Source organism: Mustelus asterias, chromosome 13 (assembly GCF_964213995.1).
Source record: "Mustelus asterias chromosome 13, sMusAst1.hap1.1, whole genome shotgun sequence".
Lineage (NCBI taxonomy): Eukaryota > Metazoa > Chordata > Chondrichthyes > Carcharhiniformes > Triakidae > Mustelus > Mustelus asterias.
This window is the reverse complement of record NC_135813.1, coordinates 21,913,830-21,933,382: the sequence shown is the minus strand read 5'-3', so window position 1 is coordinate 21,933,382 and position 19,553 is coordinate 21,913,830. Positions and strand designations below refer to the sequence as shown.

Below are 19,553 nucleotides of genomic sequence, written 5' to 3'. Positions count from 1 at the left end.
ATTATCCTTCAAGGTCAAATGCAAAAGGGATGCATGACATTCAGTTCCTTTGAAGGCACTATACAAATGCAAGTTGCTGTCATTAAATAGTATTAACCAGAGAACAGGCTGAAGGCAAGACAGTTGACAGAAAGGTGTTCCCATAACTTTAATGTTTATCACACCACAGTGAAAGGATGTAAAAATGATTGAATTCCACGTGGAGGCTGTGGTGACTGAAGGATTGAGCACCTATTGACCTTTCTCTTTTCCTTGTTCATGTGGATAAGCTCGAAACAAATAATTCTGCTTGATTGGCACCACATCCATTCCCTCCACCACCGACACTCAATAGCAGCAGTGTGTACTATCTACAAGATGCACTGCAGCAATTCACCAAAGATCCTTAGACCCTTCCAAACCCACGACCACTTCCATCTAGAAGGACAAGGGCAGCAGATACATGGAAGCACTACAACCTGCAAGTTCCCCTCCAAGCCACTCACCATCCTGACTTGGAAATATATCATTGTTCCTTCGCAGGCGCTGGGTCAAAATCCTGAAATTCCCTGCCTAACCGCATTGTGGGTCAACCCACAGCACATGGACTGCAGCGATTCAAGAAGGCAGCTCACCACCACCTTCTCAAGGGCAACTAGGGATGGGCAATAAATGCTGGCCAGCCAGCGACACCCATGTCCCACAAATGAATAAAGAAAAAATCCCTCCTCCAAACAGAGCTCAGTTATGCAGTATTTTTCAGCTGCCAAAAGAGATACAAGCTCATTTTAATCATCAGTATTTGTCGACATTTGCATCCAAACTTTTAATGAGTTTTGTGTGTTTAATAGCAGTGATGTGGAGATTTAAGATCTCATGTTGACTCATATTGATCTCATGTTGACTCGGGGCGGCACGGTAGCACAGTGGTTAGCACTGCTGCTTCACAGCTCCAGGGTCCTGGGTTCGATTCCCAGCTCGGGTCACTGTCTGTGTGGAGTTTGCACATTCTCCTCGTGTCTGCGTGGGTTTCCTCCGGGTGCTCCGGTTTCCTCCCACAGTCCAAAGATGTGCGGGTTAGGTTGATTGGCCAGGTTAAAAATTGCCCCTTAGAGTCCTGAGATGCGTAGGTTAGAGGGATTAGTGGGTAAATATGTGGGGTTGGGCCTGGGTGGGATTGTGGTCGGTGCAGACTCGATGGGCCGAATGGCCTCCTTCTGCACTGTAGGGTTTCTATGATTTCTATGATGATGATATCTTTCCACAATATGGGCAAAGGGAAGAAATGCCATTTCTAACATTGATCATTATCTTTTCCAATCTCCTGGTGCTTTATTTTAAATGTGCCCCTCACCGCCCCTGTTCTTTGCTGTCTTTATCTGTTCCTGTTATCCTTTATCTCACTCTAACTGAGAGAGTGATTTGCTCTTAGTCAAATGGTAAATGAGCTCATTATACACTGTTTAGAAGTTCGCTTTGCAAGCAGATAAAATCAATCCCCACACTAGCTGTGGAGATAAATTAAGCCAGGTAATCATACCCGATAATGACAGGATTTAGCACACACTGTGACAGCTTTCTGATCGACCTTACTTTTTATCACTGCACGCTGTGGCACATATGTAATATTTAGGCTATATACATTGATAGTCTTTCTATATGAGTCTTATGTATGGCATTCAAAAGCCAAAAATGATTAAAACATGAAGTTTAATTCTCTTATTCATGACATTGTGATAATTGTGCACACCAGCTCCATTTCACTTGTACCCAAAATGGCTCCTTGAATTTAACACTTTGTTGCATGAAAACCTTTTATATGACCAGCTGTACCTCCTCAGTTTTTTTGTTATTCTGTGATTTTTATGCTTTTGTTATTTTTCCCTGCCTGTGAAACAAATGCCCTTTTGGCCAATTGTCACTCTTCCTGCTGTTGCTTATGTTCAGACTATTGCCCTTTTCTCTTTCATTGTTCATTTGCTTTGTCTGGGAGTTTATATTTCCTTTATGCATTCTTGTTTTCTTTATTTATCTCTCCCTTCAGTATATTGAACACATGATCCAAGGAGATTAAAACGAAGAGGAGAAAAATTAGAGCAAAGATCAAAAATAGACATAAGAATAGAAAATGTAATTGTGCAAACACACAGAATCATAGAATCCTCACAGTGCAGAAGGAGGCCATTCAGCCCATCGAGTCTACACCGACCACAATTCCATCCAGATCCTGTTCCCATAACACTGTGCATTTACCGTAACTAGTCCCCCCTGACACTACGGAGCAATTTGGCATGGCCAATCCACCTAACCCGCACATCTTTGGAGTGTGGGAGGAAACCAGGGCATCCATCGTAAACCCATGCAGATACGGGGAGAACGTGCAGACTGCACACAGACAGTGACCCAAGCCAGGAATTGAACCTAGGTCCCTAGTGCTGTGGGGCAGCAGAGTAAAACAGGACGATGTCAGTTTTGTATTGAAGCCATTATTGCAATATATATATTTCTTTATGTTTAAACTAGTGTTCTGAGTTTAAAGCAACCATTCTTCATATATTGTAATTCTTAATTGCGTTGGACCCTCCAGCAAAAAATAGTTCAATGTAACCCACCAATTAGTTTTTCTAACAAAAAGGTATAAATAGGCATCATAAAATAAATTGAATCGTTATCATGCGGCATAAAGCTTACAAATTAATTCATATAGAGTTGAATTTCTGAAACATTGTGGAACATTATTACTGCCCAAAAAAGCTCCAAATTAATTCTGAGTTAATTTGATAGCCAGAATGGAAACTGACAACTAGAACTTGTCCATCAGAATACTGCAAAATTGCCAACAATTTTAAATGGGCACACGTTGTGATATTTCAGATGAACCTTTTGTCAGATTGTCTCTCAAATTAAATTTGATTCTTGCAATGAAAATCTTCCGAAGACGAAACCGAAGAACACTTCATTAATAGTGAAAAATAATGTTATTTTCCATCCAAAATGAATTAATTAAAAATCATCTTTATCTCTTTTTGGATCTATTTATCAGCTGTAGAACATTCTAAATATCAAATTACTTCACTTTCAATTTCATGTTCGACAGAATATTGTGAATAGTGGGAGCCCAAGCACTGATCCTTACAGGACCCCACTCGTCACTGCCATTTCTAAAAAGATCAATTTATTCCAACTCTGTTTCCTGTCTGTTAACCCCAATCCCATGTGCTTTAATTTTGCCCACTAACCCCGTAAGTGGGTCTTCATTGCAAGCTTTTTGAAAATCCATGTACACTACATCCACAGGTTCACCCTTATCCATCCTACTAGTTATGTCCTCAAAAACTCCAGTCAAACCTGATTTCCCTTTCATAAATCTGCGTTGACTTTGTCTGACCCTGTTGGTATTTTCCAAGTGTCCTGTTATCACATTCCTTATAATAGATGCTAACAATTTTCCTACTACCGATATTAGGCTTACTGGTCTGCAATTCCCTGTTTTCCCCTTCCCTCCTTTGTTAAATAGGGGGGTTACGTTTGGAACCCTCCAGTCTGCGGGACTGTTCTAGAATCTACAGAATTTTGCAAGATTCTGTGACCACCTCCTTTAGTATCCTGGGATGTAGATTATCAGACCCTGCGGATTTATCAGCTTTCAGTCCCATTAATTTCTCCAGCACTATTTTTTTATTAATACTAATTTCCTTCAATTCCTCCTTTTCGCTAGACCCTTGATTCCTTAACATTTCTGGAAAGTTATTTGTGTCTTCCTTTGTGAAGGCAGAACTTAAGTAGTGTTTAATTAATCTGCCATTTCCTTGTTCTCTATTACAAATTCTCCCAATTTGGACGGTAAGGGACCCACATCTTTGTTCACTAATCTTTTTCTTTTTACCTACTTATAGAAGCTTTTGCAGTTTATTTGCAAGTTTACACTCATACTCTATTTTCATCTCTCAATCAATCTCGTAGTCCTCCTTTGCTGAATTCTAAACTGCTCCCAATCCTCAGCCTTGCTACTTTTTCTAGCAACTTTATATGACCCCTCTTTGGATGCAATACTATCCTTAATTTCTTTTGCTAGCCATGGTTGGGCCACGTTTTATTGTTGTGATATTGTGCCAGAACAGAATGTATAACTGTTGCAATGCATATATTTGTTACATAAATATTAGTCATGCCGTTTAATGAAGTACCCCAATCTATCTTCACTAACTCCTCCCTCGTACCTTTATAGTTTGCTTTGTTTAGATTTAGGACACTAGTTTCAGATTGAACTTCTTCACTTTCTATCCTGATGAAGAATTCTATCATGTTATGGTCACTGTTCCCTAAGGGACCCTGCACAATGAGATTATTAATTAACCCCTTCTCGTTCGCATAATACCAAATCCAGGAGTTTCCTACTTAGTTCCTCAACTTATTGGTCTAAACAACCATCTTGTGCACACTCTAGGAATTCACCTGCCAGCGTATTATTGCTAATTTGGTTTGTCCAATCTAAATGTAGATTAAAGTCACTCCTAATTACTGTTATGTTAAATGCATCTCAGATTTCCTGTTTAATGCCACCTCCTGCCTTACCACCACTGTTTGGAGACCTAGAGACAACTCCCACTAATGTTTTTCGCTCTTTGTTGCTTCATAGTTCCACCCAGACTGATTCGACATCCTGATTTTCTGTCTCAGTATCCTCTCTCACTATTGCACTGATTTAATCCTTAACTAACAATGCTGCACCACCTTCTCTATCTTTCTGCCTGTCCTTCATAAATATTGTGTACCCTTAGATATTCAGTTCCCAACCTTGGTCACCCTGCAGCCATGCCTCCATGATCACAATCATTTCGTACCTGGTTATATCTGGTTACTACTCTGATGTAGGTTTTGAGTTTTTTTCCACTGATACCGACTGAAAGGAAGATTTGCATTTAGATGGTGCATTTCGCATTCTTAGGATATCCCAAAGTGCTTTACAGCCAATGAAGTACCTTTGCAGTCAAGTCACTGTTGTGATGTAGCAAACGTAGCAGCTAATTTGCACACAGCGAGTTCCTGTAAACAGCAATGTGATAATGACCAGGTAATCAGACTTAGTAATATTGATTGAGTGATAAATATTGGCTGAGAATACTAGGCACAAATCTAACACTCTTCTTTGAAATAATGCCAGGGGATCTTTTACGTCCACCTGAGAGAGTAGATAAGGCATCCGTGTAATGTCTCCTCTGAAAGATGGCAGCCCTGAAAGTGCAGGACCAATTTGATTAGGGTCCACAATGTGCAATGATTATTTGTGACATTGGAAGTGTTTTTGATGAAAGACACAACATTTTCCCCGTAGTAGTGCTGTTAAAAATTGTCAGCTTGTGTCAGTACTTCCCATCCTCCTTGACTGATCCTGCACAAATAGTTCAGTGTTTTTGGCATGTATGCAAAGCCACGCACTTGGCCACAATTGAAAGATTCTAGTCATCATTATCATGGCATTTTACCACAAGCTACTATCGTGACTTAGGTTTGTGGTTGATATTTTTGACTGCCCTGTTTGTGTACATTGGGATGCAGATGAAGTTCTTCTTGGCCCATCTATGCTTACAATTCTTTGCTATACTTCCTCCACAAAAGCACCTAAGTTTTCTTCACAGTAGGTAATTCTCTTCATGTTCCCTAATCCACCTTCCATTCCTACATTTACATATTTTTCAGTAATAATAAGGCTAGTTTTCATTGGAACCAGTGGACCTTTATCATGTGATGCACCCCAGATGCTCTGCCACTTGTCAATCAAAGCCCTCCCTGAACCTGTATAAACGTGCAGGGAGATTATTTAATTGTGTTCAGGAGCTGATGTAATAGAATCAAGCAGATCATTTTAAAAAATTCACTCATGGGACATGGGCACCTCTATCTGGCCAGCATTTATTGCCCATCCCTAGTTGCCCTTGAGAAGGTGATGGTGGGCTGCCTTCTTGAATCGCTGCAGTCCATGTTCTGTGGGTTGACCCACAATGCCGTTAGGGAGGGAATTCCAGGATTTTGACCCAGCAACTGTGAAGGAACGGCAATATATTTCCAAGTCAGGATGGTGAGTGGCTTGGAGGGGAACTTGCAGGTGGTGGTGTCCCCATTTATTTGCTGCCCTTGTCCTTCTAGACGGAAGTGGTCATGGGTTTAGACGGTGCTGTCTAAGGATCTTTGGTGAATTGCTGCTGTGCATCTTGTAGATAGTACACACTGCTGCTACTGAGCATCAGTGGTGGAGGGATTGAATGTTTATAATCATCAAGGATGAAATATCAGGACATTTGGAAAGTCAAAACACTATCCATCAGAGTCAGCATGGTTTTATGAAGGCAAATCATGTTTGACTAATTTGTTAGAATTTTTTGAGGATGTAACAAGCAAGGTGGATAGTGGGGATCCTGTAGATGCAGTATATCTGGACTTCCGGAAGGCGTTTGATAAGGTGCCACACAAAAGGTTAATTCACAAGGTTAGATCACATGAGATTAGGGGTAATTTATTAGCTTGGATGGGTGACGGGCTAATGGACAGAGGCAGAGAGTTGGATAAATAGTTTTTTTTTCTGAATGGCAAGAAGTAACTAGTGGGGTGCCACAGGGTTCGGTCCTTGGGCCCCAGCTATTTACAATCTATATTAATGACTTGGATACAGGGATAGAAGGCTCTATAGCCAAATTTGCAGGTCACAAAAATAGGCGGGACAGTAAGTTGCAATGAGGAAATAAGAACCTTACAAATGGATATAGTTAGGTTAGGAGAGTGGACCAAAATGTGGCAGATGGAGTTTAACGTGGATAAGTGTGAGGTCATGCATTTTGGTTGCAAAAATGGGAAGGCGGCTTATTATCTAAATGGGGAGAAACTTCGAGGTGCTCCGGTGCAGAGGGATCTGGGTGTCCTCGTTCATGAGTCACAGAAAACTGGCATGCAGGTACAGCAGATAATAAAGAAAGCAAATGGAATGTTGACATTTATAACTAAAGGAATAGAATATAAAGGTAAGGAAGTATTGTTGCAACTATACAAGGCATTGGTGAGGCTGCACCTGGAGTATTGTGCACAGTTTTGGTCCCCATCTTTGAGGAAAGGTGAAGTGGTATTGGAGGCAGTTCAGAGGAGGTTCACTAGATTGATTCCAGAGATGAGGGGTTTGTCGTATGAAGAGAGATTGAACAGTTGAGACCGATACTCTCTGGAATTTAGAAGAATGAGATCAAATTGAGATATTCAAGATGATAAAAGGTATGGATAAAGTAGACGTGGAGCGAATGCTTCCGTTGGTGAGGGATTCCAGGATGAGAGGTCATAGTCTTAGGATAAGGGGCAGCAAATTTAAAACAGAGTTGAGGAGAAACTACTTCTCCCAAAGGGTTGTGAATCTGTGAAATTCGCTACCCCAAAGTGCGGTGGATGCTGGGACAGTGAGTATATTTAAGGAGGAATTAGACGGGTTTTTAATTGGTTATGGGTTAAAAGGTTAAGGGGAGAAGGTAGGAAAATGGGGATGAGGAGTATATCAGCCATGATCGAATGGCGGAGTGGACTCGATGGGCCGAATGGCCTAATTCTGCTCCTATATCTTATGAACTTATGAACTTGTAGATGTGATGTCAATCAAGCGGGCTGCTTTGTCTTGGATGGTGTCAAGCTTCTTCAGTATTGTTGGAGCTAAACGCATCCAGGCAAGTGGGGAGCATTCCATCACATTCCTGACTTGTGCCTTGTAGATGGTGAATAGGCTGTGGGGAGGCAGGAGGTGAGTTACTCGCCGCAGTATTCCTAGCCTCTGACCTGCTCTTGAAGCCACTGTGTTTATGTGGTGAGTCCAGTTGAGTTTCTGGTCAATGGTAACCCCAAGAATGTTGACAGTGGGGGATTCAGTGATGGTTACACCATTGAATGTCAAGGGGCGGTGGTTAGAGTGTCTCTTATTGGTGATGGCCATTGCCTGGCATTTCTGTGACGTGAATGTTACTTGCCACTTGTCAGCCCAAGCCTGGATATTGTTCAGATCTTGTTGCATTTGAACATGGACTGCTTCAGTATCTGAGGAGTCGCGAATGGTGCTGAACATTGTGCAATCATCGGCGAACATCCCCACTTCTGACCTTATGACGGACGGAAGGTCATTGATGAAGCAGCTGCAGATTGTTGGGCCTAGGACACTACCCTGAGGACTCCTGCAGAGATGTGCTGGAGCTGAGGTGACTGACTCTCCACAACAACAACCATCTTCCTATGTACCAGGTATGACTCCAACCAGCGGAGAGTTTGCCTCCTGATACCCATTGATTCCAGTTTCGCTAGGGTTCATTGATGCCACACTCAGTCGAATGCGGCCTTGATGTCAAGGGCTGTCACTCTCATCTCACCTCTGGAATTCAGCTCTTTTGTCCATGTTTGAACCAAGTCTGAAATGAGGTCAGGAGCTGAGTGACCCTGACGAAACCTAAACTGGGCGTCACTGAGCAGGTTATTGCTGAGCAGGTGCTGCTTGATAGCACTATTGATGACCCCTTCCATCACTTTATTGATGATCGAGAGTCGACTGATTGGGCGGTAATTGGCTGAGTTGGATTTGTCCTGTTTTGTATGTACAGGACATACCTGGGCAATTTTCCACATTGGGAAGATGCCAGTGTTGTAACTGTACTGGAAGAGCTTGGCTAGGGGAGTGGAAAGATCTGGAGCACAAGTCTTCAATACCATTGCCAGAATGTTATCAGGGCCCATTCCCTTTAAGGGAATTCCCCATTCCTCCAGTGCCTCCAACCGTTTCTTGATAGCACATGGAGTGAATTGAATTGGCTGGAGACTGGCATCTGAGATGCTGGGGACCACTGGAGGAGACCGAGATGGATCATCCATTTGGCGCTTCTGGCTGAAGATTGCTGCGAATACTTCATAGAACATAGAACAGTACAGCACAGAACAGGCCCTTCGGCCCACGATGTTGTGCCGAGCTTTATCTGAAACCAAGATCAAGCTATGCCACTCCCTATCAGCCTGATGTGCTCCATGTGCCTATCCAATAACCGCTTAAATGTTCCTAAAGTGTCTGACTCCACTATCACTTCAGGCAGTCCATTCCACACCCCAACCACTCTCTGCGTAAAGAACCTACCTCTGATATCCTTCCTATATCTCCCACCACGAACCCTATAGTTATGCCCCCTTGTAATAGCTCCATCCACCCGAGGAAATAGTCTTTGAACGTTCACTCTATCTATCCCCTTCATCATTTTATAAACCTCTATTAAGTCTCCCCTCAGCCTCCTCTGCTCCAGAGAGAAAAGCCCTAGTTCCCTCAACCTTTCCTCATACTTCAGCCTTATCTTTTGCACTGATGTGCTGGGCTCCTCCATCATTGAGGATGGGGATATTTGTGGAGCCGCCTCCTCCAGTGAGTTATTGTCCATCATCATTCTCGACTGGATGTAGGACTGCAGAGCTTAGATATGATCTGTTGGTTGTGGGATCGCTTAGCTCTGTCTATCACATGCTGTTTTTGCCATTTGGCATGCAAGTAGTCCTGTTTGGTAGCTTCATCAGCTGGACGCTTCATTTTTAGGTATGCCTGGTGCTGCTCTTGGTATGCCCACCTGCACTCTCCATTGAATCAGGGTTGATCCCCTGGTTTGATGATAATGGTTGAGTGGGGGAATATGCCGGACCATGAGTTTGCAGATTGTGCTGGAGTACAATTCCGCTGCTGTTGATGGCCCACAGCGCCTCAAGGATGCCCAGTCTTGGGTTGCTAGATCAGTTCGAAGTCTGTCCCATTTAGCACGGTGATAGTGCCATACAACGCGATGGAGGTTATTCTCAGTGTGAAGGTGGGACTTCGTCTCCACAAGGACTGTGCAGTGGTCACTGTTACCGATACTGTCATGGACAGATGCATCTGCAGCCGGCAGATTGGTAAGGATGAGGTCAAGTATGTTATTTCCCCTTGTTGGTTCCTTCACCATCTGCTGCAGACCCAGTCTAGCAGTTATATCCTTTAGACCCGACCAGCCTGATCAGTAGTGCTGCTGCCGAGCCACTCTTGGTGGTGGACATTGAAATCCCCCATCCAGAGTACATTCTGCACGCTTGCCACCCACAGTACTTCCTCCAAGTGTTGTTCAACATGGAGGAATACTGATTCATCAACCGAAGGAGGACGGTACGTGGTAACCAGTTAGAGGTTTCCTTGCCCATGTTTAACCTGAAGCCATGAGACTTCATGGGGTCCGGAGTCGATGTTAAGGACTCCCAGGGCAACTCCCTCCCGACTGTATACCACTGTGCCGCCACTCCTGCTGGGTCTGTCCTGCCGGTGGGACAGGACATATCCAGGGATGGTAATGGTGGTGTCTGGGGTGTTATCTGTAAGGTATGATTCCATGAGAATGCCTATGTCAGAGGGTTGCTTAACTAGTCTGTGAGACAGCTCTCCCAATTTTGGCACTAGCCCCCAGATGTTCGTAAGGAGGGTCGACAGGGCTGTTTTGCTGTTGTCTTTTCCGGTGCCTATGTCGATTTCAGATAGTCCTTCCGGTTTAATTTCTTTGTTGAGACTTTGTAGCGATTGTTACAACTGAATGGCTTGCTGGGCCATTTCAGAGGGATTGCAGTGGCTCTGGAGTCACATGTAGGCCAGACCATGTAAGGACGACAGATTTCCTTCCCTAAAGGAAATTAGTGAACCAGATGGGTTTTTCTGACAATCGACAATGATTTCATGGTCATCAGTAGACTCTTAATTCCAGATATTTTTTATTGAATTCAGATTTCACCATTTGCCATGGCGGGATTTGAACCCAGCTCCCTGGAACATTATCTGGGTTTCTGGATTAATAGTCGAGTGATAGTACCACTAGGCCACCGCCTTCCTGTAATTCTTGTGTAAACTACTGAGTGTATGCCATGATGTGGAGATGCCGGCGTTGGACTGGGGTAGGCACCACTCATCTGATGAAGGGGCAGCGCTCCGAAAGTTCATGCTACCAAATAAACCTGTTGGACTCTAACCTGGTGTTGTGAGACTTCTTACTGTACTGAGTGTATGGGGAGGCGATGGCCCAGTGGTATTATTGCTAGGCTAATCCAAGAAGTCAACTAATGTTCTGGCGACCCGGGCTCAAATCACACCACGGCAGATGGTAAAATTTGAATTCAATAAAAAATAATGTGGTATTAAGAATGTACTGATGACCATGAAATCATTGTCGGAAAAACCAATCTGGTTCACTAATGTCCTTTAGGGAAGGAAATCTGCCGTCCTTATCTGGTCTGACCTACGTGTGACACAAGAGCCACAGCAATGTGGTTAACTCTCAACTGCCCTCCAAAGGCGTGAATTAAAAAATTTGGGCTTGGGCAGGATTGCTGAAATTGCTTTTTTGGTCGACATTTATACTTATTTTTACCTACTTTTCTCACCTTGCTTTTGTTAACCTCCCTAACTCTTCTTATAGTTCCTGGTACTGGAAACAATTCACTATGTTAAAGGTGCTAAGTGTAAGTTGCTTTTAATTTTCACCGAACAGGTGTAAAATGGGTTAATTCTTATTCTTGCATTGCAGATCAATGCATTTGTACTTTGTCGGGTGGTGATCATCACAGTTGCAAGTTCACAACGACATTCTATGATGCTGGCAGCAGATAGTAGCCTGACCAACCGTCTTTCATATCAGATATGGTGAGTCATAACTAAATCTACATCTGCTGCTGTATTTTGTACATAGCACAGGGAGAAAAGTGAAACTCGTATTTTGATAAAGTACATTATTAAACTGAGGACAGTTAAGCTGCACTTGCACTCATTACGAAAAGTGCATTTGCTGATAAGCCTCTGATATTTTGAGCAGGATAACTCTAATCCACAAGCACAAGTCAAAAATGATAAATTTAATCTAAGAACTTGTTTTGAAGCATGAATTTTCCTTCTCAACCCTGTAAATTTTCAACTGGTGGAAGAAGTGCCTCAGGTGAAGCTACAGAATTAAAATAAGCCTAAAGTTTCTAAATCTCAATTTTCTTCTTAACTAAGCATTGTTCTGTAACTAGTCATCAGGAATGGTACACAGTCAGTTTAATTTTGAATCCAGTAGCCAATGCAAAATATGGCCTTGAAATTCCACGCTCTTTTTGGCACATCTACAGTTGGTGTGACAGTTGGAGAGGCAGCGGCACAGAGGTATTGTCATCACACTAGTAATCCAGAGACCCAGGTGATGCTCTGGGGACCCGGGTTCAAATCCTGCCATGGCAGATGGTGAAATTTGAATTTTAAAAATTCTGGAATTAAAAGCCTAATTATGAGTGTGAAGCCATTCTCAATTGACATAATGAAAACTATCTGGTTCACGAATCTGCTGCCTTTATCTGATCTGGCCTACATGTGACTCCAGACCCACAGCAGTGGGGTTGACTCTGAAATGGCCTTGCGACCCACTCAGTTCAAGGGCAGTTAGGGAAGGGCAATAAATGCTGGTCCAGACAGCGATGCCCACGTCCCAAGGATGGAACAAAATAAAAATGTATTTTGGCCAGCAATTTGGGAGAGAAACTGTTTACACCAGTTTTCAGTCATAAAACAGAGCAGCTGAATTTTTAAACACGATTTGACCCCTTTCATGATCCACTCATTAGAGTGAAGAATGTGATGGGAAATGGCTCTGGCACTAATGGTGAAGTGGAGGGGGAAGAACAAGGAGCACACTGGATCAAAACTGAAAGATCAGAAACATGTGATGGTTCCGCATGGTATGTTGCCTGCCCGGTGCCAGGGTGAGGGACATCTCTAAGCGGCTTGAAAGGATATTGGAGGGGGAGGATCCAGTTGTTGTGGTCCATGTTGGGACAAACAACATAGGCAAGACTAGGAAAGAGGACCTGTTTGGGGACAATCAAGCACTAGGAACTAAATTAAAGAACAGATCCTCGAGTGTTATAACCTCAGGATTATTACCCGAGCCACGTACAAATTGGCATAGGGTTGAGAGAATTAGGGAAGTAAACACGTGGCTAAAGGAATGGTGCGGGAAAGAGGGGTTTCATTTCATGGCATCAGTATTGGAACAGGAGGGATCTGTACCGTTGGGACAGTCTTCACCTGAACCGATCTGGGACCAGTGTTCGAGTGAAAGGATAAATAGGGTGGCCACAAAGACTTTAAACTAGCAAGTTGGGGGAAAGGGAAGAGTAAAAGTACAGGATTGGAAAACAGCAAATGTGACGCCATTGTTTAAAAAAGGGGGTAGACAAAAGGCGGGTTAGATTAACTTCTGTGGTAGGGAAAATGCTTGAATTTATCACGAGACATCTGGATATAATTTGTTCCATTGGGAAGACGCAGCATGGGTTCATGAAGGGCAGGTCATGTTTGACTAATTTGATGGAATTCTTTGAGAACATTACATGTGCAGTGGACAGTGGGGAACCTGTGGATGTGGTGTATCTGGATTTCCAGAAGGCATTTGACAAGGTGCCGCACCAAAGGCTGCTGCATAAGATAAAGGTGTATGATGTTGCGAGTAATGTAATGGATAGAGGATTGGTTAACTAACAGAAAGCAAAGAGTGGGGGTAAATGGGTGTTTCTCTGGTTGGCGATCAGTGTCTAATGGTGTGCCTCAGGGATCAGTGTTGGGACCGCAATTGTTTAAGATTTACATAGATGATTTGGATTTGGGGACCAAGTGTAGTGTGTCAAAATTTGCAGATGACACTAAGATGAGTGGCAAGCAAAGTGTGCAAAGGACGCTGAAAGTCTGCAAAGAAATATAGATGGTCTAAGTGAGTGGGCAAGGGTCTGGCAGATGGAGTACAATGTTGGTAAATGTGAAGCCATTCATTTTGGTAGGAATAACAGCAAAATGGATGTTATTTAAATGGTAAAAAATTGCAGCTGCTGTGTAGAGGGACCTGGGTGTCCTTCTACATGAATCACAAAAAGTTGGTTTGCAGGTGCAGCAGGTAATTAAGGCGGCAAATGGAATTTTGTCCTTCATGGCTAGAGGGATGAAGTTTAACAGCGGTGAAGTTATGTTGCAGCTGTATAAGGTGCTGGTGAGGCCACACCTGGAGTACTGTGTACAGTTTTGGTTCCCTTATTTGAGAAAGGATACACTGGCACTGGAGGGGGTACAGAGGAGATTCACTAGGTTGATTCTGGAGTTGAGAGGGTTGGCTTATGAGGAATGACTGGGTAGACTGGGGCTATACTCACTGGAATTCAGAAGAATGAGGGGAGATCTTAGAGGAACATATAAGATTATGAAGGGAATAGATAAGATAGAAGCAGGGAAGTTGTTTCCACTGGCAGGTGAAACCAGAACTAGGGGGCATGGCCTCAATATAAGGGGGATCAGATTTAGGACTGAGTTGAGGAGGAACTTCTTCACACAAAGGGTTGTGAATCTGTGGAATTCCCTCCCCAGTGAAGCAGTTGAGGCTACCCCAGAGTGTTTTTAAGGCACGGATAGATAAATTTTGAACAGTAAAGGAATGAAGGGTTATGGTGAGCAGGCGGGTAAATGGAGCTGAAGTCCACGAAAAGATCAGCCTGATCTTATTGAATGGCGGAGCAGGCTCAAGGGGCCAGATGGCCTATTCCTGCTCCTAGTTCTTATGTGCTGAGATGCAAGACTGGTGATTATTGCAGTGATCATATGGAACATGGCACAGATATATTTGAAGACTGCAACCAAAATATGAAGAGTCAATGCGCTGAGCAATGGAGCTGTGCAGTTGGGAAAATGTAACAAACTTTGTGCAGGGCAGGTGGCAAGCACTGCATTGCCTGCAAATTCTTTAGCTGAGGGAGTAATATGGTGTGTGGTTCACCGCTCCTTAAATGCTGCTGCATTCTTCTTTTCCTCCATTCTCTCCTGCTCCACCTGTGTGATATTTGCATAAGAAGTTGTCCTCTGTACGGGGGGGCTATACTCAAAGTCTCCCAGTGGTCTTGCCCCCATAGGTGGCAGAAGCTACCTGAACCATTGACCCCAGAGCCTTCCACCACTGAACTCTACTCTCTGGAACTGCCCCAAACCCACCCTCGCACCTTCCCACTGTCTGCTGAAAGTTTTCTTCTCTGTACATGTCTCGGCTCATTTTCTCATCATTATTCTCCACTTGCAGCCCAGTTGGAGTATTTTGATAAATGAAAAGCACTAAGTAAAAGTAAATTTCTGCAGAAGTACTTGCGTGTGTGTTCAGTGCAGTGATTCACAGAACATTGTTGTGTTGAATCACATATATTTCCCACAACCTGACTCATTTAGACACCCTTTCTTTTTTTCAATGTCTCGCAGAAGCACTAGTTTCTCAGAGGGATTCAGTATATTGCTTTCATGACTTGATTTACTTTGAGACACTTGTGTCTTTCAGGTCTTTCAAGAATTAATCACAACTCACTATGACATACTCAATTTTGAAAGCAAATGACTGCGGTAGCTTGAGCTCTCACAGTAGTCTTACACAATATTAACAATGCTATTGCTCTTTAACATGATTTAGTGTGACCCTGGTTTCTTGCAAGGATTCATTTGCCATGGTTGTATCTCACAAGGACATGTTGGCATGAGTTTTGCTTGTTTGGGATTTTTACTTCAGCATTATACCGTTAATGCTTCATTTGCTGACAGGATTCAGAGCAATGTTTTTTATTATTTATTTGATTTGCTGAGATATTTTTGTTTTTTTCATCTGAATTCACTATAACACAATTCTGAAACCCTCGGATTGTCAGGATTCGTTTAACATTCATTCCCAGCTGTGAATTATTCACAAGATTCGTAAAGATTTCCACAGTGTTGATTTCTTCCAGTATTATTCCAGAACTTAGTATGTGAAGAGATTTCTTTTTATTTCACAATAAAAGTGACCAACAAAATTGATAAAGGAGAGTTGATGGACCTGTTTGGAATTTCATAAGGCTTTTGATAATGTCCCCCACAGGAGGTTAATTTAAAAAGAGCACATGGGATAGGAGGCAATGGATTGAGGATTGGCTAACAGGCAGAAAACAGAGGAATAAACAAGTCATTCTCACATTGGCAGCTCTGGCTAGTGGGATACCACAAGGATTGGTACATGGACCCCAGCTGTTCACAATATCTATCAATGATTTGGATGTGGGGACCAAATGTAACATTTCCAAGTTTGCGGATGATACAAAGCTAGGCGGGAATGTGTGTTGTGAATTTAAAGTGGCTGCAGGAGCAGTTGGACAGACTTGGTGAGTGGGCAAGAACATGGCAAATGGAATATAATGTGGAAAAATGTGAGGTAATCCATTTTGGTAGAAGGAATGGATGTGTAGGGTATTTCCTAAATGGTAAAAAATTAGAAAGTGTAGATGTACAGAGGGACCTGGATGTCCTTGTTCATAAACCACTGAAGGCTGACTTGAAGGTGCAGCAAGCTATTGGGAAGGCCAATGGAATGTTAGCCTTAATCACAAGAGGATTTGAGTACAGGAGTAGTGAGATCTTGCTTCAATTGTATATGAGCTTGGTTAGATTGCACACAGTTAGATTACTGTGTGCAGTTTTGGTCCCCTTACCCTAGAAAGGAGGGAGTGCAGCAGCGGTGTTCCGGGATGGCAGGACTGTCTTAGTAAGAGAGACTGGAAAATACAGGCCCAGTTTACCCAGAGTTTCGAAGAATGAGAGGTGATCTCATTGAAACCTACAAAATACTTTAATGAATAGACAGGGTAGATGCAGGTAAGATCTTTCCCTTGGTTGGGGAGTCTAGAACTGCCACTTAGAACCGAGATAAGGAGAAATTTCTTTCCACAGAGGATTGTGAATCTTTTGGAATTCTCTACCCTAGAGATCTGTGGAAGCTCAATCATTGTGTATGTTTAAAGCAAAGATTGATAGATTTCCGATTAACAATAATATGAAGGGCTATGGAGATAATGGATGCAAAAGGTATTGAAATCATGATCATATTAAGTGGTGGAACAGGTTCAGTAGGCTGAACGGTCTACTCCTGTTCATATGTTCTTGCTGTGTTCTTATCTCATCAAGAGATATCCTGTGCATGATGTTCAGACGGATTTCTGGATTTTACCTTCTGGGAATATATGAGTGGGAAGTTACAAAACTGCCCTACGTATGTGAAAGTGTGTGTGTGCACGCGCACACGCACTGTGGTGTTGGAGCATGTGTGACACAGTAGAAAAAAGCCAGTCAGCAGGAGCAGCCCTCCGTGAAAGCCTTTTGCAGGTATATCTCCATCTCTCTCTCTCTGATTGTTGAGGTAAGCCAAGTCAGCGAAGACCACAGCTAAAACAGAAATAGGGAAGCTTCTCCGTCAAACTACGGAACACCAGAATCTTGAAACCGACTCTTCGCCTGCTGAAGTCAGTTCTATTGGAATCTTCAATCATAATGGCCGCAATGTTCAAGCAGCTGCTCCTCATGAGTCAAGAACTGTTTTGTATACCTTTTTAAAACTTACTTTGGGCTCAATTTTCACTTCTAATGTTTATATATATACATTTCAGTCTTTTATCATTTTCTTGTCTTTAGTAGATAATATACTCACTCTACCTTTAACTCAAGAAAGCTTGGTTAAATTGGTTCCTTTTGAAACATAAAGGATGGGATTCTCCCAAAATAATTTCAAGTTCGAATTTGCGTAAAAACAAGGACATCCCGCTGGTCTTTTCAAACTGAGCTGAGATTTGAATTCTCCGGGCCCGCTAATGAAATGGTAATTATATGAAAATAAGCATTAACATAAATTATACAGCTGTGCGCAGCGCAGCGGGCTGGGAGAATCGCCCCTAAATATTGGGACAGTGAAAAGGTATCCACAAAGGGAGTGATCCTTTAGATTCCTTGTTGTGACTAGCAGAGGGGGTTGAATAAAGAAAGTGAGTCAGTTCATCCCTCCTCACCGGGGTATAACAATTTGGGAATATCCCAGCCAGATGGTAACAAATTAAGGGATCTTGCCCAGGGCAACGAATCTGGGGACTGGTTGTAACATACTTAATTCACTAAAAACCATTGGACACTTGCCCAAACCGCAAGGATCTACAAAAGGTCGTGAATGTAGTCCAATCCATCACGCAAACCAGCCTCCCATCCATTGACTCTGTCTACACTTCTCGCTGCCTCGGCAAAGCAGCCAGCATAATTCAGGACCCCACGCATCCCAGACATTCTCTCTTCCATCTTCCTTTGGGAAAAAGATACAAAAGTCTGAGATCATGTACCAAGCGACTCAAGAACAGCTTCTTCATCTGAGAGCTCGCCTAAAAAATGGGTGTGATTCTTTCCCGTTTTCACGCTCATTCGGCACTTAGAATTTTTTTGGTGAGATCGCCCCTTAGGATTTTATCCATTGGAGTTTAGAAGAATGAGAGGTGATCTTATTGAAACATATAAGATCCTGACGGGACTTGACAGGGTAGATGCTGAGAGGATGTTTCATCTTGTGAGAGAGACTAGAACGATGGGACAGTTTAAATATGAGGGGTCTCCCATTTAAGACAGAGATAAAGAGAATTTTTTTTTCTTCATGGGGCAATGAGCCTGCGGAATTCTCTTCCCCAGGGAATGGTGGGGGCAGAGTCATTAAATATTTTCAAGGTAGTGTTAGATAGATTCTTGTTTGACAAGGGAGTCAAAGGGTTTAGGAAGTCAGCTGGAAAGCGGAGTTGAGGCCACAGTCAGATAATCGTGATCCTACCAAATGGCAGGTTCAGTGGGCCAAGTAGCCTACTCCTGCTCCTAATGCCAATGTAGGTATGTTCGCTCGTAACTCAATATTTACATACTGGGCTGCTCCGCAGGACAGCTGCTCACAAAGAAGTTGTGAATTCTTCCGGAATGTTCAGTCCAGTGTGATACTATTTTTTTTCTTATAGTGATTATGACTCTGACTACATTTTAACCTAAATTTTCTGAGTGGCACAAACCTTACCTACTGCCAGCATATATCCAAACATCTGTGCAATCTGGCACGGTTAGCACTGTGCCATAAGGGCCTTTGACAAGATCCCTCATGGCAGACTGGTGCAGAATGTGAAGTCGCATGGGATCAGAGGTGAGCTGGCAAGGTGGATACAAAACTGGCTCGGTCAAAGAAGACAGAGGATAGCAGTGGAAGGGTGCGTTTCTGAATGGAGGGCTGTGACAAGTGGCGTTCCTCAGGGATCAGTGCTGGGACCTTTGTTGTTTGTAATGTATATAAATGATTTGGAGGAAAATGTAACTGGTTTGATTAGTAAGTTTGTGGACAACACAAAGATTGGTGGATTTGCGGATAGCGATGAGGACCATCGGAGGATACAGCAGGATATAGATCAGTTGGAGACTTGGGCAGAGAGATGGCAGATGGAGTTTAATCCAGACAAATGTGAGGTAATACATTTTGGAAGGTCTAATACAGATAGGAAATATACAGTAAATGGCAGAACCTTAAGTATTGATAGGCAAAGGGATCTGGGTGTACAGGTACACAGGTCACTGAAAGTGGCAATGCAGGTGGAGAAGGTAGTCAAGAAGGCATACGACATGCTTGCCTTCATCAGCTGGGGCATTG

General features: G+C 43.0%; 1 protein-coding gene across 1 annotated transcript in view; it reads left to right on the top strand.

Annotated features, from left to right (window-relative positions):
- Window positions 1–19,553, top strand: part of LOC144503059 (adhesion G protein-coupled receptor D2-like) — a 98,534-nt gene that overhangs the window by 66,666 nt on the left and 12,315 nt on the right. The window contains exons 19-20 of the mRNA XM_078227561.1: window positions 11,568–11,649; window positions 13,724–13,736. Coding sequence (XP_078083687.1) covers window positions 11,568–11,649; window positions 13,724–13,736 — 95 coding nt within the window. The remainder of the gene's footprint in view (window positions 1–11,567; window positions 11,650–13,723; window positions 13,737–19,553) is intronic.